Raw genomic sequence first — 23,538 nt, 5'->3', positions numbered from 1 at the left:
TTATTATAGTATATAGTATAGGTGCACATTTATCATATACGTCATATTCGGCACATGAGTGCCACGGTGCTGCCTGCAACGTGAAACCAATTAGATATTTTACCTGTTACGTTATGATCCACCAAACACAGTCGTCCAACAGAGCAAGATTTTAGCTCATTGATAAATTGTATACACAGTAGTGACCCACTGCACGTCATACTACCAAGTTAATTGTCTCTCCCGTACTGTCTTTTATTTGTGATCACTTTACTTTTTAACAATGGAACCACAAAAAACAGACACAGATGCCCAAAGCTACTTCCAATGTGACAAAAATACACAGTGCAATACCTATATATTCTCTTGAAAAAAGGGTTGTTTAGTTTTAGTATGAAACTGACCTGCCAACTTGGAAAGTGGGGATGGGCAAGCTTAAACCTTGGGGGGGAGGGGCCACTACACTCCCAAAAGCAGCTGCACACAGTTAATGAACACACAGATACCCTACAAGCTATAAGTATCTGTGTGTTCATTAACTGTGTGCAGCTGGTCTCGGCTGCTTTTGGGAGGGTAGTGGCCCCTCCCCCCCAAGGTTTAAGCTTGCCCCTCCCCACTTTCCAAGTTGGCAGGTCAGTTTCATTTTGCCAGGTTACGACAGATCCAATGTGATCATTCTTCCTGTAATTCTACAGGTTAATAAGAATTTTAACTCAGGGAGTGTTTGGACCTGATTCCGTCATGCCTTGAAAGTGGCAGCAGGCTTAAGACGCTTTGGCCAAAGGGTTAAACTAAATGACCCTTTTTTCAAGAGAATATATAGGTATTGCACTGTGTATTTTTGTCAGTTTGGAAATAGCTTTGGGCATCTTTGTCTGTTTTTTGTTGTATACATTTAGCCACGCCCACTAGCACTCCTTTTGACACTTGTATACATATATATTATGTGTTAACAATGGAACCATCAACATTTCGCTTTGCATTAAAAGTTTTTTCATATTAAAATATTAAGATCTTCAACAGTTGTAGTGCTAATAGACCAGCACGAACTAGAGTAAACACCTGTTGCATCATGTCTGTTTTGTTCTCCTACAGATTCAGTCTGGAAGCCAGGAAAACCTTCTAGACGAAGTTATGAGAAGTCTGTCTGGCTCTGTTGAAACTGCAGGTTTACTAACGCCAACACAGCTGTCTCCTGGCATGTCCTCAGGTGACAGAAAGACTGCAAAACCTGAGCAGTGTGTGCGACCCAGCCCGCGGAAAACAGAGGACACGCGCTTTACATTCCCACCAGTGATGAACACACAATCTATAGATGGAAACCCTGTGCTCACTCAAGAGAAGCGACAGACAAAAGATTCAAATTCATATGCAACCTTACCTCGCGCGAGCAGTGTGATCTCTACTGCGGAGGGTTCAAATCGGAGGACAAGCATTCATGATTTTTTATCCAAAGACAGTAGGTCGCCTGTATCAGTTGATCCGTCACCCACAACAGAGGAGGCCCCATCCTTATCGAGTGAGTACTGTGTAGTCAAGCAGTCTTCTGATGTGTATGCAGCCTCTGCTGCTAATTCCCCTCCTCATAGGGATACAAGTAGCAGTGGTCAGAAGAATTGTCCTGGATGTGAATTAGTTCAGTTTAGTAAAACCAGTAGTGGCAGATCTAATTTGGCTCTTACATCAGCACTCGTTGACCCAGCTGAAATATCTGAAGGGGCCAGTATGGTGTCATATATTTCACCATGTGTGTCCTACCCATATATTTCACTAAACACGGATTTAGTAAGTAGTATCAGTGGGTTACCTGCAGAAAGTCAATGTGTCTTCACTGTAACTCCCACTCAAAAGCCTATTTCTGACTTCAAGCAGTCGGATAGCAATCATGACAATTTAGTAACGAGCAGCTGTGAGCATTCTGCTCCTCCATGCGCACACAGTACGGAAGCAGAAGCCTCATTATTAGTGTCTGAAGATAACCAATCAATTTGGTATGAGTATGGCTGTGTGTGAACCCACTCACGTTAAGTGAGAGAGAAAAGTTTCAATACGAGCTCAAAGTGGTAACGGTGACATGGGGGGTTACTTAGGCTACATGGACTTTTGTAACCACAGCTGACTTTGCATGAAGTATCATTATTTGCATTGTATTCTTAAAGCATGTTTCAAAGCATCAATGACCCCACATGCTTAATGTATGTCATACATGTGACAGATGTAGTGATACTCAACTTGGGACAATGGGTCGTTTTTCAAGACCTATCGGGGGGTCTTTAATCTGTTGTTAAATTGACTATTCCTAGGCCACACTACACAAACACAGAGAACAGAGGAGATGCTAAGATTACTGCATCACACCAAACCTTTTAAATGTTGCTGTCTCATTTTATTTTCCTCATGATCGTCTCAAATAAATAAAAATTAATTTACACATTCTCAGGACTAATTAAAATAGCCTTTATAGTAAGATTTAGCAAATATGCTTTAAAATGGAGAAACCTGGTTATCTCGGTAGTAGAATTCTTACTACAGTGTATATATATATATTTATTTATTTTTAGATACACATGGCGAAAGCAATGTAAATTGCATAATCGATGGCAGTGCCATAGTTACAATGGGACTATGACTTTTCAGACTACATGTTATGCTTCTCTGTAAATAATGAGACCATGGGAGAGATTGCTACATGGGTGGATATTTTCTGCAATATACCTTTCTTTTGAGACAAAAGAATAGATGGGTGATGCATATAACAGACTCCCAGGGGAAGTGGCGAGGATTCAATCTGATAAGCAACTAAAAACAAATATATTGGATATTAGCCGGAAAACCCCTACTTGTTTGGAAAAATCCAATAAAGTTGGAGAATTATGAGGTTCTACTGTATTAGTGATGGAAAAAAAAAAGATGTCCAAATGATTGTATCTACTTTCAACTACTGTAGATGGCTGTTGCTAAAATGGCTCTGTAACCATCAAATGTTGAGTACCACTGGTCTGTTGATAGCAATATTTGTTATTCTCCTGTATGTTTTAAGTGCATGTTAGGGCAGTTGCATGTGATACTACCAGTACGTCACACGGCCATAGATCATTTGCTAGAAAACACTGTGTTGCATTTTGGCTTTTACAAATCTTGATTAAAAACTGAAATTGTAAATCCACATTTCTTCTAATAATAATTTTACTGGTTCAATTGTAATATTAATCATTAATAGTCGGTGTATTTCTGATATGTAGTCCTATTTATATGTAGACTGGAATGTTCAACTGTTTGCCTTTAAAGGAAAAATATTGCATTTCATATTTGTCTCTGTTCCCATCCAAGCATTCAGTGTGTGCTATGATGGAATATGCAATAAAACGATCAACATGCACATGCTAACCTTACTAGATTTCTACTATTTAGGACTTTTGTAATTTAAGCTTTTGGATCTGCTTAACTTGAAAATTACTGTAAAAAGAATCAGTAACGACCGTGCACCCATTTAAAAATGTCACGCCACCTACAGTACAATCTTGTTTTCTCTTTCTGTTCCCCAATCAGGGCAGTAATGCTTCAGTAATGCCCTTTGTGGGGCACTTTAATAGCTAACTCGCTGCTATTTTATCACATCAGTTGCTGGTAACATCTGTGTTTCCTTTAGACAAACATCACTTGTTTCTTTCTTTGGGAAACTGATAGAATATACTAAAAAGTGGAAAAGTGGTTATTCGTCTCATCGCTGTTTTAGCGACATATTGCACATCAAGTGCTTCTTAAAACTTGTGGTGTCATCACAGATAATGTCCAAAACAATGGCTGGTAGTGACATAGCTCGTATGTTACTTGGTTTTTTTTTAATCTTAAATGAGTTCAACCTTTTTGTTATTCTGTATTTATAGCTCTATTGATCCAAAAGAAGGCCAACAAAAAACCCCATTGAAACAATAATTACTGTATTGACTCCAGTTACGGCAATACGATTCCTGCCTGGATCAGTGATGTGTGGGGTGTATCCCTGTATACCTTTAAAAACATTGTATAATCTTTTCCTAAATCTGTCCACTTTATCTGACATCACAGCCTCCATGGACACTAAATTCCACATTTTCCTTATTGCAAATACATTTTCCTTTACTGATTTAGTGAAATCTCCTTTCCTCTAATCTCAAGGATAACTCTTGTGTCATTTGCACCCCCATTGGCATGAAAAGCTCCCTTGAGGGTCCCTTGTATTGCCTTTTAGATATATTTGTAAATACCATATCCCCTCTTAGATGCCTTTTTACCGATATCACAATCCTAATTTGAATAGCCTTCCTTGTAAGGCAGACCTTCTGTCCCCTTTATAAACTAGGCATCTCTTCTTGGTACTTTGTCCAGTTCTGCAGTGATTTTTTTTATGGTGGATTGCGCAAAACTGTACTCCGTATTAAAGGTGCAGCTAGAGTTTTATACAGGGGCAGGACTATGCTCTGTTCCCTTCGATCTATACCCTGTTTTATGCAAGTGATGGCCATGGACCAGGAAAAGTGTGTGGCCATTTCATTTGCTATTTTATATAGTGTAATTACATTCTTTAGTATTTTTCTTTGTCAAATACCTCCTACCTTTCAGCTTTTGAAGATGACTATTGATGTGCATAAACTGTTCCTTTCCCCTAAATACTGTATCAGGTTAGACAGGCCAAACCAAGCAGCCGTTCTCCAAAATAGTGTAAAAATCTTAGAACATTTATCTAGTGCTCAGCCCATTTTCCACTCATCATTATCTGCATGATAAAGAAGACTTGAAGATTTATGAAAAGTGTGCCAGGGAAGTATTGGTTACAAAGCACTGCAACACTGGGCGGTTTGAAGAGATTATTTTGTATACTTTCCAACTCTCCCTGTTATCACGGAGTCTGCCTGATATGTAGCTAGAACATGCCTCCCCTCCCCAAGATAAGCCTCTCATTCTAATTTATATAGGTGAAAAACGCTCACCTCATTTCCTTCTTAAATCCACCAGATAGATGGGAGTTTTTTTTATACAATGGTGGTAAATATGTTACTGCGTCTTGACTGGTAGCATCCAATGTACCGCTGGATTCACTAAACACGTGAATGAGCCATATGATGTACTAAGGCCTGCCACTGGTTAGTTAATCTGAGTCCACTTGTGCAGGAAACGTTCTAACCGCACAGTACAATTAAGGTAAATGGAAGTATTACATTTGCTTGTTCCGTTGCATGCCAACACCCGACTGTGCCTAACCAACCTAATTGTGAATGCTATAAATGCATGATATTTACAACATAAAAAACTGTTCCTTCAAACATATGAGGACATGAATTATAAGGTGGTATGATAATGTACAATTGACCAAATTGAGATGAACATGGCTTTGGTTTGCAAACAAAGCTGAATTTGTAAGCAAAAGGAGGCATAAAGGGCAAATCTTTTGGAGTTCTATTCAAAGTGTTGCTTTTTAACATAATGTATTATACATTCACAGAGCTCTACTTTCCTGTGTCTCTCATAAAAGATTGAATTTTTGAAGCTATAGGGCCATATTTGCTGAGCAGCACTAAACAATAAGGCTTCTTACAGCCAATTCAGTTGAATAGGCTTTAAGGCTTAGCATCACCTAGTAAATATGACCCATAATCCTATTCATCAGTACTTTTTTTAAACCCTGTTAAAGTATTCTGCCCTAAATCCGAGTCGCACAAAGTGGTTACAGCGCATGCGGGATCATGCAAGTTAAAAGTTCTTTTTTAAGCTACAAGCTTTTGTACATTTACCAACTTCCATATAAACTTAACATGCTTTTCTCCTGCAGATGTGGAGGCAACACAAGAAAGCAGGCATTCAAAAAGCAGGTCTAGGGAGCAGCAAACCCCTTAATTTAGTCAGCCACTTCAAGCGATATCCCAAGTGGTGAGTTTCCTGCCCATATTGTAAATGAGGTCACCCCTATCTCATTTACAAAAAGCTAACAACCTTGCACATAAAAACTGCTGAATGCATTAACACGTGTAATCATTTGCTTGCCTGCATTCTTTATCTTATTTTCTGTCCAACCCTTATCTCGTGGGTGCAATAAGTTTTATCTAAAAGGGCAGGGGACTTTAATTCTCAAGACTGCAATTGTACAGCATTAAACCGTGGGGATTTCAGATGTGCCCATCATTTTTCTGGAAAGTTCAGTACTTTATTAATCAGTGAAAATACGGTGTTTGAAGATTCCTGTTTCTTGGATTATAGAATAATTATTGTTTTTGACAAGACGACAGGAAAGTAAATGTTGAGTATCCATTTAAAAAGCAATATATTAGTTGTATTGGGGTAGATATAAAGGGAGAGCACACATCTCCTTTCTCTGATGTTTATAAAACATATAGGTCATACTTTCATTGGCACGATTCCATTTTTTGTTTGGGGTGTCACACTTGGCACAGGAAATGTACCAGCTGCAAACCCAGTGGTGATGCCGTAATGGAGGTGTGATGTAGCCTTATTGACCAATAAAAGCCATCATTACTGACCACTCAAAATCCATACAATTAAATAATGAATTAGGATAATAATGTTTTATGTAGTGCTGGAAGAATAGTTTGCAAATTTGAACTGGCAGATTCCACCAGTTGAACCTAAGATGGTTATTTTTGGTATGTGCCAGGGTTTCTTGTCCCTTTTGGGAAATAAATGCCTGCCATTAAAACCTCACTCCTATGCGCTATTAGAAAAAGTACAATGTCATCAGAACATGACATTGCAGCTTCCTATTGGATGGCCCCCAACAGCCATCTTTGATTTTACTTTCATTCTATCGGCCCCTAAACAGGTAACGATCTTGGGAAGCCGGGTGTTCCTGGAGCTAGAAGTAGTGTGGTTCAATTCCCGGGGACTCCCTTGTTCCAATCTTGTAATTAAAAAATTATGTATAAGGTGGATTGCTGCATCAATAACTCACTGCTTAGATGGCACCCATCTAACTTGCAGGCACCCAGGAGCATACGGTGTACATTTTTATTAATGCTGATTTATTTATAAATTTCTCCAAAGCGCTAGATTCGAACCCCGTTTTTATAAATGTCCTTTTTTACTTATTCTGCGTAGCTCCCAGCTTACAGTGGTCCTCAGCCATTACAAGGCTGTAATTCACAGGGTGAGTGCTGACCACAGAGAATTTACAACTGTATTCACTGAGCTATATATGTGCAGCATGAGAAGCTTATTATTGTCTGGTTAGCACACACTGACAGTGGAGAGAAAATCCCACTTATTGATTTACACAGTGACAGAAACTCGCCCAGGTAATATCATTTATTTGTGAATACTGTAGATCAGTGAATATCATGGTAAGTTGAGCTTGCTTGTATCCGCTAATATAGTGCACCAGTGTGCTTCCCTGTTGTGAACGATGTGCACTGATTTGTGGATGAGTAACTAATGCTTTTTCAGACTCCCTTCTTCAGAAAACATCTCAACACTGCTACAGTTTATGTGCCGAAAATATGAACTGCCTCTTCTGCTCTGTCCTCTTTTAACAAACTTCTTCTGCATGTATTAACTCTTTCATTGCCTAACATAATTTTTATATGCCTCTACGTCATCTTTTTGCTTTTCTCATGTTTTTTTTCTCTCTCTCTCTCTTCTCTTTCTTCCTTTCAACTAAACGCAGAGAGAAAAGTGTCCTTCAGTTTGTCATTGCAAAGTTTTTATATCTGAAAGAACAAGACATCCAACGGTGCGAATGCTTATCTGAGAACTTGGTAGCAAAGCCTCAGCAGTAGAGCTGGAAATGTTTGACACTTTCCTTCCTTGAATCAAGGAGTTCTGTTGGAGTGAACTGCGACAAAAAAAAAAACCGCGCATACGTGATGAGACTAGTGTTTCCCGCACATTGCACTGTGGGGTGGGGGGGAATCTCCAGTCCTGCTCAGGAAGGACCATATGTGTTTGAGGATCTGCAATCACTCATCGAAATGAACGACTTTGTTTTTTTTATTTGTGGATGAACTAGGCTATATGCTTTTAGCCTCTCCTGATGATTAGCTGAATTGCAGCATTTTTGTATTTTATTCTGTGAATCGGAAAATAACCTCTTGTCGCTTTTTTTTGCAAACACACAAGCTTCCTGGCTCAATCGCTGCCTCACGTGGTTGGCGTATATTGCATGGTAATGACACGTTTGAAACCCTTCAGTGCTGAGAGCGCCTGCTGCGTTGTGTTGAAGAACTTGTTGAATGCACAAGCTTCTGTGTTCGATTCCATCCACGGCCACTTATACTCGCTCGTTGTGACCTCTGGCAGTTTTTCTCGCTGTGCCTCATCTTACCCAGCTGTAATTGGGTGATTAATAATATTGTGATTCTTTTCTCTCCCCTCTGGAGGCTGCCATGAAGTATAATTATAAGGCGCTTTATATGTAACGAGATACTATTGCCATTATTCTTATAGCCCTTTACTTCAATTGCATTGTACTGAAGTTCGCTTTGAAGGGCAATAATGTTCCTGCACTGAAAATGTTAGGGGGGTGAGGAAAGGAAAAACTACGGGAGTTTGCCTGGCAAACCTGATCGCATAATCAGCAGACTTCAGTAAATTGTCATGGTGGATAGCCATGTTTTTGTTTTGTTTTTTTAATATATAATGACAAGTGCACATTTTAATCTGGTTAATGGGCAAGTGTGATTGCATTATCTGGATGTGTGTAAACCTTTTTTTGTTTTTGTACGATTAATGTTTCAGTGGCAAATGAAATATTAATCCTAATTTAAACAATTCTGTCTTAATATGATTCTTTTCACTTGTTTTGTTTGAATTCTGACTTATTCTTATTTTGCAAGACAATGTACATAATGGCGTATAGCACACGTTTCAGTATGAAGGTTCTCAGTTATTAAACAAATTCTCTTTTAATATGTAACATTCATAGGTTGTATGAGCACTGATTATTTGTTGACTCATATGAATGTGTAGCTGAGTAAATCTGTATCTCGAAATGACTTTACTTAATACCAACCCGCAAGAGCACCAAAGGTATCATTTGGACATATTTTCAATATTCGTCAAAGTAATCTGTGTGCATGGTCATAATGACATTACAAATCATTGTTCACAAAGACATTGCATGCTCAAATCCCCCAAACATGTTTTATACAATAAAGGGATGAGAGTGCAATTTAAATGAACTGCAATTTTTTTTTACGTTATTAATATCATTTATTTGTAAAATGCCAGCATATTCCACAGCGCGGTACAATGGGGCTACAGAGTTGTGTATATTTTACTTAAACAGAATGACCTACCAAACAAGGATGTTAGAGGTATGCCAGATAGACTTTGTTGAAAATGTGAGTTTTCAGGGTATTTTTAAATGTCTGAATGCTGCGGGCGAGTCTGATTGTGCGTGGTAGGGAATTCCAGAGACGGGCCCATGGGAGAAGTCTTCTAGGTGGTAGTGACGGGGAGAGACTGATGTCATGGACAGAGCGTAGTGGAGTTTAGGAATATATTGGGGTGAGGGCTGAGATGTAAGGGGGAGGCAGCGTTATTATTTATTTATAAAATGTTTTACCAGGAAGTAATTCATTGAGAGTTACCTCTCATTTCAAGTATGTCCCGGGCATAGAGTTAAGATGACAAATAATACATGGTTACAAATACAGTTACATAAGTGAACAGGGTATACATTATATACAAGACATTGCATGCACAGTTAAAGATTATATATATATATATATATATATTTTAGGCGTATGTAACAGTTAAAGACCAGATTAAAATGTGAGACAGCTTTAATTTTGAAAGAACTTAAACTGGTGGTGGCTGCGAGAGTCTCTGGTAGGTTGTTCCAGTTTTGAGGTGCACGATAAGAGGAGGAGCGGCTGGATACTTTGTTGAGCCTTGGAACCATGAACAGTCTTTTGGAGTCTGATCTCAGGTGGTAGGAGCTGCATGTGGTAGGGGTGAGGAGCTTGTGCAGATAGACGGGTAGCTTGCCCAAAAAGTATTTGAAGGCAAGACAGGAAAGGTGAACTTTGCGCCTAGACTCAAGTGATGACCAATCTAGTTCTTTAAGCATTTCGTAGTGATGTGTGTTGTAGTTGCATTGGAGAACAAAACGGCATACTGAATTGTAGAGGGTGTCAAGTTTGACAAGGTGGGTTTGGGGTGCAGAGCCGTATACTATGTCTCCATAGTCGATAATTAGGCGTTGTTGAGAGCTTAGTAAGTCAGAACTAGGGTTTTAAATTTGATTCTAGAGGATATGGTAAGCCAGTGTAGGGATTTGCATAGTGGAGCAGTGAGTGAGTTATGAGTCTGGCAACAGCATTATGGATGGATTGGAGTTGGAACAGGCGGACAAGGGAAATGCCAGCTGAGATGGTTGCAGTAGCTAAGGCAAGACAAGATGAGTGAGTGACTTAGGATTTAAGTTGCATCATGAGTGAATAAAGGGTGTATCCTAGTGATATTTCAGAGGTGGAAACAGCAGGACTTAGTGATGGAATGAAGGTGAGGGCAGAGTCAAAGATGACCCCTAGGCCACTGCCACTGGGCTTGGATATTGATGAGATTGTGGTATTATTAACAGTGAGGGAGAGTTTGGGTGTAGGTGTGGAAGGGGGAAATAGTATTAGTTCTGTTTTGGCATGGTAAGATTTTATAGAACGGTGGGTTCGTGCTACTCCATAAGAAAACACATGACATTACTCCATGCTGGCAAACACATTACAACTCCGTTCAAGTGAATTTGCCATAAAGGAACATATTTATTAAGTGGTGTTATTACATAAAGACGGCTTCCATGCTGGAAGACACCCATTCAATTGACTGGGGCGTAAAGGGCCATATTTGGTAAGACTTGCTGGAAGCTGTTTTATGGAGGTGCACTGATTAATAAATAAGGCCCATAATGACAACAAAAAAATCACATTGTTTTTTGTACTTCACGTGTAAAATGGTCTCTCTTGTGATGTTCTTCACCTCTCCTTCCTAAACACTCCTGGTTTTAAGTTCCTAGTGCCATTATTGCTGAATATTTGTGGAAATGCATGAGTATGAGAGGGAGAGAAACCAGAAATTAATGTTGCAACAGCGTCTTATTTAATTCGTAAGATACCTTGGGACATATTTTTTTAAATCCTCTATATAAAGCTCTGTACTCTATAATGTCATCTATGAAGAACTCTAATGTTGGTTCACTAAGAGATATCACAACCTATATCAAATCTGCTTTTTTCCAGGACTAGTCCAACTATGAGAGCTTTTAAATGAAAGTTCAAAAGGATCACATCCTTTATTACTGTAGGTGATTTAAATCTATTAACTTTGTTTTGCGTTTAAGTGAATGCACTTTTAATCCCCATTAATATACTTTCAAATGGCCAAATCAATTAATATTTTAAGTAGCCTGCAGTAATATTGCTTTACTTTTCACATCCAATCCGCAGACATTAACCTTTTGAATGCATGTGGGGTGACAGTCCCAGAGTGCCACTGGCCATCCGGCTCAGTGCGGTCACGTGACCGCCGTGGCCATTTTCGAAGAGGAGTCCTCTGTTTCCTCACTGGGCAGGTCAGGTCCTGCGCTTAATGGGAACACAGGATTCGATCAAAATGGGAAAAACAAACCTCTTTGGGTGCCCCAGGCTGTAGTCACTAATGCCCAAAGGGTTAAAGGAGCAATCCACCCTAACTAACTTCCATTTTTTTACAGTATTGGAACTAGTGGCTCCTCCAGAGCTGAACCGCACTATTTTCAGCCCGGGACCCCCTGGTTCCTGAGATACTAGTGAAGTTACTGGTGTTACTTCCTGATTTTTAAAGGGGATTCAAATGGCATTTAATAGAAAGCCACAAACGATGATGTTGCAGCTTCCTATTGGCCTGAGATTTGGCACCCATTTTGTTTCCCGAGGGAGTTTTCAAACCAGTAGTTTCATCTGTAAGTATCTCGGGAACCGGGTGATCTCCGGAGCTGAAAATAGTGGTGTTAGGCTGAGGGAGATCCCCGGTGCTCACCCTGTAAAAACAAAAATGGTGGCTAAAAAAAAAATGAGTATTAGGTACTGCTCTTGAAAGTCAAATCAAGCTCTCCTTAACTAACATCTAAAAGTCAGGTATGTACACAGGTGTTTGAAGGGTTCAACCCATTTTTGAACAAATGAGTTTTACCTAAATAAGGAAACTCAAATATTTAGGAATTGGTGAGACGGGTATAATTTGTCTTTGTGAAAACTGCAGGAGCACAATCAACTCCAGTGCATCTCTGTATCTCTACTTCTGTATGAGAACAGCAGCATGCAGCAACACTCTAATTCTAATGTTCGGACTACTGAGGATCTTTGAACCGCCAGACAGAACACAAAGATTTAACAAACCCAAGTTTATTTAGCCAAAGCTAACAGTAAAATCACACAATACATATAATTACAACAATGCAGTACCAGCACAAGGAGACAACATAGAACATCTAATTTAATAGATACGAGGTGCTGCAGTAGCCAACATACCTCCTGGAGTCCTCTAAGTATAAGTAAAACAATGCGTTCTCGGCACACGCAGGGACAACTAGGAACACATATTCCAGATTGGTAGAAGGTACTGCTGTAGTTGGCTTACCTCCCAGGATTGTCTTACGAACGGAACAAAAAGGGTTTCCTTTTCAGCGGTTAGGCACAGTCCTGGGAAGGTCTTGCAGGCTTGTGTTCCTGTAGTCTCACACGCAGCCTAGACAAGGCTAGTCACCAGGGATGCTGGTTTGAGTGTATGTACTCGGGGATCAAAGAATGAACACCAGCTCCAGGGACGAAGAGACACTTTTACAACTTGCCAATTAGCAAGACATCTGGGGGACAACAAAGGATTCCTCACCCGGCCAGCTTCCCAACTGAGAGGCGTCTACACACAACCCAAATAACTTAGCATATCAAACCCGGCCCCTGCCAGCCAGAGTGGCTAGTGGGCGGGCTTACAACTTCCGGCTCGGGGCTATCCTTAACATGGGCGCTATATTACTTCAGGGGGCACGGGAACTACAGGCCACATAAGGCCTCGTTCAGGGTGCAGGCTTCGGAGGGAGGGCGTGCTGCCGTGCGAGCTGTCGTGGGACACAAAGTATTAAGATTGAATACTGGTTGTCAGGGTAGCAGCTGCCCTGTCTCCGAAGCCAGGAGTTGACGCTGGCTACAGTTTCAAGAAACTAAAAAATCGTTTTTTGAAGCTGCAGCAGCGTCACTGGGACCTAGGCAGCCAATGAAATCATTCTTGAGAATGATTTCATGACTGCAACTTGGATCCCTAAGATGCCGTGTGTAGCCCCGCCCCCTCCTCAACTCCTGAAACAGTCTGCTGGGGATGAACACACATCGCCAAGCAAACTGCCGCCCTCCCTCCAACTCCTGCCTCTGGCACCCTGAACGAGGCCTAAGGCCCCGCTCAGTCTGCCTGCTACGCGACATGTGTGCACACGTACCTCACTCTTTCAGTTTTGTCCATGGGAGTTTTCAAACTGGAAATGACTCCTGGCCGCAGAGTACAGCGAGTCACGTGTATTTTGCCAGCCAATGAGTGAAATGTAAAACAAAAACGCCCTATTCATGTCTGGGTCCCGTCTACAGTTGGTTCATTCTGTCTGCTGGGGATGAGCACACATTGCCCAGCAGACAGGCGCGCGCACGCAATGTCGGGTAGTAGGCAGAGTGAGCTCAGCCTGAGAATGCATTGCACACATAAGTAATACATTACAGGTGTAGGAAACATGTTACATGAAGAGGAAAATGCGGTACGGCTATGAAGAATGCATTACAAGCATGGGACACACAGTACAAGCATGGGACACACAGTATAAGCATGGGACACACAGTACAAGCATGGGACACACAGTACAAGCATGGGACACACAGTACAAGCATGGGACACACAGTACAAGCATGGGACACACAGTACAAGCATGGGACACAGTACAAGCATGGGACACACAGTACAAGCATGGGACACACAGTACAAGCAAGGGGAGCTAATAGCGGTGCCTGGAACACGCCTTGTACACTAGGGCATGTGGAGACACACTGGGGGAACATGGGGAGTGAAGGGCAAGTCCGGGCGAACAATCAGAGCAGATCCAAAGTTAGTTTCAAATAGTTTTTTTCTCACGTGTCTTAACAGTTGTCATACATGGAGAAAAGCTTAGCTTCTAACCTCACAAGGCACAGGGAACATATCAGCGGCACAGGGTTACATTACCTTCCTGGGGGGTGGGCACACCAGGCAAGCAAGGGAAATACAGGGCAAGCCTGGGGAAGCAACCGGGGCAGCACAAAACACAGCTTCAAAACCTAATTTTCTCGAGTGGCTAGGCGACTTTCTTCCAGAGATAGAGTTTCTGTACCCAGCCTGTGAGTTTATCCTGCATTGATAATTGGAACAGAAGCTGGGAAAATAATATATATATATATCACTCTTCACATCCCCCCCCAAAAAAACAAACTGGGCATATGCTGCACATAGTTGCATTTTCTTTTTTAGCACTGTGCCAGATGTTTCAGAATGATTGGACAGGGGCATTTTATCCATATATTTATCCTGAGGAGTAATCCCACTAGCAAGTTGTGGAAAGTACAAGTTAAGGATATCTTAGGCCGAGTTTATAGTAGGGGCGACGGCAACGCGACCGCGTGACGCCAGACGTCGCCATCCTACAGCGATTCCTGCACTCTGGTGCAGGAGACCAGAGATCGCGACCAGGGGGGGGGGGGTGTGGCCATGAGCGGTTCGCCCTCATTGGCTGACTCGCTCACATGCCGCTGACGTCACGCCGAGATCGCTGTGGAAATCAAAATCCCCTGACTTCCGGCGATAGAGACCGCGTGACATCACAGTCGCGCCCATTATGGGCACCCACGACAGAGTGCATGTACTTGCTACAGCGCTGCGCAACGTCGCAGTCACCGTAGCATGTACTAGAAACTCTGCTTTATACTGTTACTTTAGACTGTTGAGTATTTTACTGTTACATTTTCAGTAGCAGAAGTGATAAACACTTCATACTACTTAGAGTATTTCCCAAATCATTCTCATCAAGAAAAATAATCACTTGTTGAAATAATTCATCTGGAGATAATAATGTTTCATTAAACATTCATCCGTTTTCCGTTGTTGGCGTGCACATTTAAAAACAAAAAATATATATTGTGATCTAGTGAAATGTCAAGGACTGTATCTTCTCCAAGATCATTAAAACTTTAACTAAACATCAATTCGGAAAAAGGAATCAGTGCCATAGATACATTTATTTGTTGTTTCTGTACTTTACGGGGGTTATTCATTAATCTGCGACAGTGTCTATTAGGGAACTAGCGCACCGAAAAGCCCAATGACTTAACTGGGAGTTTCCGTGCGAAAGTGCCCCAAGCAGCACTGTTCCAGGTTAAACTGTTGCACACTAAGAGCTCCCTTAACTGAGGACTCCTTTTCAAAATCAGTACCGCATGTTATTGTTCCTGCGGTTAACGCATATGAAGCAGGGTCCCCCTGGTACCCCTACCCCCTTCTTACCCCTGCTGCTGTGGTTGGCACGGGGGCCATCTGAGTCAGCGGCAAACCCGGCTGCTAGCCAGACAGGTGGGGGCAGTGTGAAGGGGGTGCTCTGGAGGCCCCGCGGCGCATCCGAATAGCGGGGGCCGCCATTTTTGTTATCTGCACATGCGCAGTGTAGTCACGCATGCACAATAGGAATCCATAGTCCGGCTGCCATGTTGAGATTGGCCGCGCATGCGCAGGAAGTCGCACACGCGCAGAGTAAGCGCGCGAAGCAACAGCCAATCAGAGGAGGCTCTTAACTAGGACTACAAGTCCCATGAACCTTAGGAAGGCACCACCTGACCCACGGCAGCCAATAGGGCTGTAGGATTCTCCCGAGGGGAACAAGGATATATTACGCAATCAGACCACGTTAGTTAGTCGGTTCTAGGATAGGGGTAGGAGGTATGTGCAGGGAGCCAGTGGCCCCTGCACTAGGCCAGAGATCCCCCTTAGGCCCCGGCTCCCCTCAGCTTGTGGTTGCTGCATGGACCGGCCCATAGGATAAAGACACGTTTCTGTAGAACCAGCCTAAGTGAGCGACACAGCCAGGAAGCGTTGACATCCTGGCTCTTGGTGGTCAGACTGGATCACCATCTGCAGAGTGGGAGACATTCTATCACTCCACGCGGGAGCCACCCACCGTAGAGGAGGAGGCATCGTGGATCACCCTTCTGGATCCGGGATCCAAGTACAGCTTCGGCGCGCCCGGATGTGGACACACCCGGAAGGTACATCACCACAACACGTGCACCAACCAACAACTCAAATTAGTGGACAGCGCTGTCTCACACTTGGGTGGGTGTGGGACTCTGGGGGCACGATGTTGGGGAACATGGTGTGGGGTTACAGCCCTGCGAGGCTTAGTGTTGCAAAGTGACACTACTGTTATATAATTGTTATGCCTATATAGTAAACTGTTTTACCTATAACCTGTGTATTGGTTACTGTATGTGGGTCCTGTGTCAGGGGTTATTCTACACCCTAGAATCCTGCACAGGTGGAGGCGCTACAAATATCGCTCCAGAGTACACCCCAGGCTCCCTGCAGCGTAGGCTCAGACCTCCTGTGAGCCACAGGTATTGCACCACACACATTGGTAACACAGGTAGAGTTTCCAGTAATGGTCCCTATATGAGATTGGGGGGGGAACATGTGTTACACATATACACAAAGATAATTGTATGCAAAAACAATGGCTGTTGTATATCTTATTAGCATTGGCTTAATGTCATGTTAGGAGAGAGAGCGATACCTATATGCCTCCCCAAACACTCCTTTGTACAGTACGTGGAGAGATACCTGGGAAATATGGAAATTTCAATCATCAGCATTATAGAAAGGAGAGTTTGGGAAGGTATATGTCACTGGGCACTTTCTCTTCCCCTCTCTCCTTACGCCATGTTAAATCCTTGTGTTAACCTTACTTGGACCTTTTGCGGATAGGTATTTAGGGCGAACGCCTCTATTGGAGATAATAAAATTTACTTACGTCCGTTATAGTAATGCGCAGTGCCCTTTCCACACGCCAACAGGATGTAACATTACGCAGAGATACACATTAAGGCATAATGTGACATTAACTTAGGTTGTCACGTTAACTTACTTAATGGAGCTTTATCTGTACCTAAGTGTAAACTCTATGGGGACCCATCATGCTGCTTCTTTGCTAATGTTGAAGTTGTTTGATTGGATTAACAGACCCAGCAGATGGAAACTAGTAAAGGTACAGGTGACCGGAGTATTTGAACAGGTAACAGGTTTGTATAGGAATTAAAATTGGAGCAGTTTACCTACAACACTGTAGAATGATTAAAAAAATAAAGGTGTGCAAAAAAATGGTCAATAAGTATCTTGGACATTGATATCACGTTAACTGGTATAATGCTCTCTCTAGACTGGGGTAAATACAGACATGGATTGACTAAATTGGGGTTCACCCTTGGGGAGGAGCAAAGTGAAGAATAGAGGAAGTCAATGGAATCAGTAAAGAAATGAATTGCCACATGCAGGACTTTGTTATTGGTGCATTAGCACCAGAATCTGTTGCAGGTAGGTTAGTTATGGGACGCACTGCCAGGAGTGGTATTTTATTACAAAGACGACAAAGCATAGCTTTGGGCTAGATTCAAGTAATTTGGATGAAGTCCTTTGGGATAACCAAATGTTCCATGTTAAAAATGCAGTTTATAACAGTTCATATCAGTCCATACAATCTGTATTGTGTTGTCTACTTTCCAAGCAAGCAGACAGCCATGCAAATACAATTGGATACCAATAAATATGATGAGACATTCAATATGTCAGTGTAATATCCACACTTCCAGTCTTCTGGCTACAACAAGAATGGTAGTTTTTTCACAAACATATTATTAGGGGACTTCATTAGCTCTTGACCTTAGGGAATTTCAATAATGTGCTATAAAAATTAGTACAGTATATAAAAGAGACAAGGAGCTAAGGTTTTAAAAGTATGTTCATCAATTTATGAATGTAATACCAGCATTGATACATACTGCTTAATCTTGCGCAGGTCAAATTTCTACACACTTTCTATAGTGGGCGATACCCTACCATTCTTCTATCATTATTAACCCTTTAGAAATACATCAGAAATGAGCTGACAAAAGGTGCCTGTGTGAATGCCACTGTAGTATGACTGAAAGTGCTTTTGAATTTAAAGGCGCTGTATACAAACTGTTAACGTTATTTAATTTATTCCCCCTCCCCCTCCCCCCCCCCAGAAAATGATCTCTAATGGTCTATTATGTCTCATGTCAAATATCATTGACAATTCTATTTTGAGTGGCAGTAAGGAACACTGACAATAACCAGGTTTGTTGTGAAAGGTTGGACATCAATGCACAAAATTAAACTTACTTTTAATTTCCGTGTTGAATAAGCTAAACAATAAAAACTTTTGTTGACAATGTCTCCCAAATTATTTATTTCACTTTTATACTCCAGATATTCATGGGGATCAAAAGCACCTTTGACATGATCAAACCTTTGGTGCCTGCGGAATGTACTGCATACACTCAGGGTGCCAACAGGGGCGGGGGGGGGGCAGCAGGGACAAGTGTCTGGGCCCGGTGGCTGAGGGGGGCCGGGTGGCCAGACAAAGCAGTTGGACCCGACCTCTCGTGGCCACCCGGCCCTCCCCAGATGCGGGCCTCTCCCTCACTCTGTCCCACGCTTGACATCAGCGCGTCACCAGGCCTCCCTCACGCCGGTGCGCGCCGGAAATTCAGCCCAGCCTACTTCCGGCGCATGCTGACGTATGTCATAGAGGACGGTGCGCTCCTTTAGCTTGGCATGGGACAGAGTGAGGGAGAGGCCGGCAGCTGGGGAAGAGCCGGGGGCCCACCGGTAAGAAGTCAGGCCCAACTGCTTTTGTCAGGCCACCGGGCCCCTCACAGCCACAGGGCCCGGTCAGAGGCCTGACACCTGTGACCAGCCCCAAGGTAAGTTTATATGTATGGTATTTGGTTTTCCAAAAAAAAAAAAAAAAAAGTACGGTATTGTGTATATATATATATATATATATATATATATATATATATATATATATATATATATATATATATATATATATATACATATATACATACACCACCCACAAAATATATACCAAAAAATCCCACCACAATACAAAAACTTCCCACTCCCAAATACTGTACATACAAAAAAATATATATATAAATAATAAATATATTTTGTGGGTGGGATTGTGTGAGAGGGGAGGGAATGAGTAAGGAGGGGGATTGAGTGAGAGAGATAATTGATGTGGGGGGGGTGAGTGAGAAAAAGAGGGAGACGCAGGGGAGAGAAATACATGTGAGGTGGGAGGGCAGGGATTGAGTTAGAGTGGGCTAATTGATGGAGGAGGGAGTGAGGTGATACGGAGGGGAGAGAAATACATGGGAAGAGGGAGGGAAATAGAGGGGGCTCGCGAGGTGTGAAATGGGGCTTGCAACACTGCCGACGGGGGGGATCCCAGTCAGAACTGTAGGCCTGGGCCCCAGGAAATCTGTCTGCAGCCCTGCATGCACTTACAGTATATAGCATGTACAGTTGTTACAATGTTGTCTGTGTCATGGTAGAGGTTTATGAAAGCGGAGTACAATATAATAAATGCTAGACAACTTAAGCACCCATGAGAAGCAACAGTGAAGTTCTCACCCACAATGCAGCTCCTTGACCAGTTTAATCCAAGAAAAACAGTATGCAATCTAATTGGTGCTTAATGTGTAAAAAATGTGTAGCCCTGTTAGGTTTGGGCTATTATTCTGTCCTCCTCCTGTGCAGTAATACCTGGTAAGGGCAGGTTTGCCAGGAGTAATTATGGGTTTTCCCCCACTCACTGCAGTTCAGTGAGTCAGAGAAGGTAGGCACTCGTGCTTTATGTCCAATCAGAGGCACTGGGGTGGGTCTTACTGGATCTGTACTAAATGAACTGCATTTCCTGGTTTAGCGAGTTCCTCTCCCCTCTTGATAGAAGATAGTCTACCCAGCCAAGCTGTCAGGGCTCTGGCAGGCTTGAGGCCCTCCCTCTGGGAGAGGTGGGAGGCTATTCCCCTTACTCTACCAGGGTGTAAGGGAAGAGCACGGACAGCTTCTAGGGCCCTAACTAGGCGTGTTTGTCCAGGGACATCCTTTGATGACGGCTTGCTGATGTGCTGCTAAGCACCCTGCTGTAAGATGGGCAGTCGGCCATGTGTCGGTGTAATGAAGTATTTTGCTGATTCACTATACTTCTCGCCTGAGACTGGAATCTATCACGGAGAAGCTGGAGAGAGTTTCTCATGCAGAGGTTCCAGAGGGTAGAATTCAGTGTTCACCCCAAAAGCCTGTACTGTTTGTCCCCTATACCATCATGCGGGAGACTCAGTGCCCCCTGTTGCCAACAGGTACGCACCACTCACACCCAGGTAACCAGAGCAGTATTTCCCCTAGGAGACCCAATGTGAGATTGGGGGGGGTTTGTACAAAGATGTATTGTTGCTTTTTTTTTGCCCTGTGTGGGCGGTGTTGAGTGATGCACAACTCATACAGGATTGATTAAATTCTGTATCTGGCCCTTTTCTTAGCATTACAGGCATACCCCGCTTTAAGGACACTCACTTTAAGTACAATCGCGAGTAAGTACATGTCGCCCAATAGGCAAACGGCAGCTCACGCATGCGCCTGTCTGCACGTCCTGAACAGCAATACCGGCTCCCTACCTGTACCAAAGCTGTGCGCAAGCGGGGAGACTATAGAGCATGTTACAAATGTGTTATTTACATTAGTTATGCACGTATATAACGATTGCATTACAGCACATGCATCGATAAGTGGGAAAAGGGTAGTGCTTCACTTTAGGTACATTTTCGCTTTACATACATGCTCCGGTCCCATTGCGTACGTTAATGCGGGGTATGCCTGTATTAAGGCAATGGGCCAAAATTTTCCCACGCATTACTTAGATAATTGTTTATTGTCATTACAAAACACAATGGTACAGATATTTTATGAAATAAATAATTGAAGAGTATTATACGTAATCATTCCAAATGTTCAGTATGTTGTAAATGGTATCGATAAAATATCCACTGAAAAAGCAAAATATTTAAAAAAAAAATTAAAAAAAACATGGGGGGGGGACATGAAATCTCACTATTACAAACACTTGCAGGGTTTTGAGAGGATTTTATATAGGGTGTTGGGTACAACACAACTTTTCTTTTCTTTTCAAAACTTTCCCAGTCAACAAAATTGGGAACTGAATGAAAATGTATTGAAAGAGACTCTCAAAGTCGCCACCGGTCTAAATTCTTTCAAGACTTCAGCTGTCTCACATTATAATCTTGTCTGTAACTGTTACATACGCCCAAAACATGTGATCTTTTAACTGTGCATGCAACGTCTTGAAATATAATACGTAACACTGCTCATTTAATGTAACCATGGATTATCCTAGCTTCCCAGGACATACTTGAAAACGAGCGGTAATTCTCAATGTATTACTTCCTGGTAAAACATTTTATAAATAAATAAGTATAACATTGGCATGTCCCTCCTACACATTGTAATAATAAAATAGTGCGCCTCTGTGTCTGCTCCATGAAGATTGTATCTGCCCAAACTCCTTATCTAGCCCATGTGGGAGAAAAACATCTGCTCTGCTATCAATAACCACAGCGCTCTGTGTTGAATTACATGAGACTTTGCAGCTGTTCTCAAGACTAAGATTTTAAAAAGACAGGGAATGTTATAACGGTTGATTGTCCAGACACGCAGAAGTTGGGGACACATCCACCTGCCAAGATATGTTTAAGCTATTTAACTCCATTGTAGCAGTATGGGGACTTGTAGTACACAAATGATTTACAATGGCATTGCCATTCAGGGTTCCCAGGTGGCTTCTCCAAAAAAACTGGACACAATGACGAAAGGTGTGATTCGCTCAAAACACACACACCTCTCTCTGCTCTCCCCTCCATGCTGTTTCCGCTTGTTTTTGGCCTCACCCCCACGCTCCTGACACCTCCTCCTGATTTTTTATTTTTTTTAGCATGTTATTGTATAGCGCTGCTAGTTTTTTTACGTAGCACTTTTACAGAGACATGATTGGCTGCATTACCCAGCGCCAGTCAATCAGGATGGAGGAAGCTGCCCAGCACCCTAGCAACAGCCCTGCTCGGGACAAATCTCACGATCCCCCAAGGTCACTATGTCCAGAAAGGTAATACCGACCACATACATGTCCAGTATTACTGCTCATTTGTTACTGGACAGTGTCCAAGTTGAGGACGGTTCGATTTCAATTCTTGACACCTGGCAACACTACTCTGTCAATCATTTTTCTAAAATGAAAAGCATAGATTTTTGTTTAATTTACAGTATCAAGTTATGTTTTGACCTCTGCTAAGTGGGAATCAAGCTTTGACGCATCACTCCATGCAGCTAGTTCTAAATGAATTGGTTCCCAAGATATTAGAATTGTTCTCCCCCCTGCCCCCCCCCCCCCCCCTTCATTTCGTGACCAGGAAAAACAATGTGATTGTGGGGATTGGCCTATCTTTGCCAGTTAATAGAAAGTCGCATTATCATCTGGTAAAGATAGTGTGACTTTAAGTGACTCCAGTGGCCATGTTGGATTTTTTTTAACAAGATTAAGCAAAATGCTACTATCTAGGGAACCTGTGCACACAGAAGTCCAATTACATTTGCTGCTGTAAAGATACAGCCAACACGTTTCTATGCATATATTGATTAAGAAGACCACATATAATGGTCTCCTTTATCAAAACTGTGACCTACCTTTTTTTCTTCCACAGGTCTCCAAAGTCTATAATACTACAAGAAGGCTGCCAATGACTTCACTACTTTCCCCTTGCTGCTTACAATAGATCAATGTGTTCCAAGATGTCTGAAAGTCGAAGTTGTCCTGTACACTGTGATTTTAGGTTTTACCTTCAGCAAACATTTACAAAATACATTATTTTATGTTGCAGCTATTTTTGTTAATGTATGTAGTGCATGCCATCAGTCACTTCTAAACACACTTGTGAATCAGGGTCAAATAAAATTCCCCTTTTGGCGTTTAAAGGGGAGAGGGAGAATTCCCCTTTTGGCGTTTAAACTCTTAACTGAATATATAAAATGCCTCATAACATAATTTTTCTAATACATACACAACTGTAGAGGACAAGGACCCCAATTTGATAGCACTCTAGCACTAAATGGGTGATTAATGAATGAATTAAAATATACATTTTAATGGAAGTACACTACTTCACATACACGCCTGCATATAATTTTTGACAGTCTAACGTGTTTTTGCATGAGAAACAGATATGTCTTTGGCACCTCTTACCCCTGCAGTGTGTGGTATGATATGATTTGTCTTATTGCAACAGTGACAAATATGTACCTGTTATTATTCAGAATAGGTGTCATCACATGATATCCTCATTTTTAATAAAATCCTCCAACTAAGTGGTGACTTGTTTG

At 42.0% G+C, this 23,538-nt stretch overlaps 1 protein-coding gene across 8 annotated transcripts in view; it reads left to right on the top strand.

Moving 5' to 3' along the window:
• The window catches only part of CCDC88A (coiled-coil domain containing 88A), a 185,390-nt gene extending 176,248 nt beyond the window's left edge, over nt 1-9,142 (top strand). For 4 of the 8 annotated variants that reach the window (XM_075595977.1, XM_075595979.1, XM_075595978.1 and 1 more), the window contains one exon: nt 1,075-5,780. In XM_075595977.1, the coding sequence (XP_075452092.1) occupies nt 1,075-1,992 (918 nt within the window). In that variant the 3' untranslated portion in view covers nt 1,993-5,780. The other 4 variants (XM_075595981.1, XM_075595983.1, XM_075595980.1 and 1 more) reach the window with 2 other exon arrangements.
• The last annotated feature ends 14,396 nt before the right edge of the window (nt 9,143-23,538 follow it).

The sequence above is a fragment of the Ascaphus truei genome, chromosome 4 (genome assembly GCF_040206685.1).
Source record: "Ascaphus truei isolate aAscTru1 chromosome 4, aAscTru1.hap1, whole genome shotgun sequence".
In the NCBI taxonomy this organism is placed as follows: domain Eukaryota; kingdom Metazoa; phylum Chordata; class Amphibia; order Anura; family Ascaphidae; genus Ascaphus; species Ascaphus truei.
Note: the sequence above shows the minus strand (reverse complement) of the source record. Positions and strands in the feature narration are given on the sequence as shown.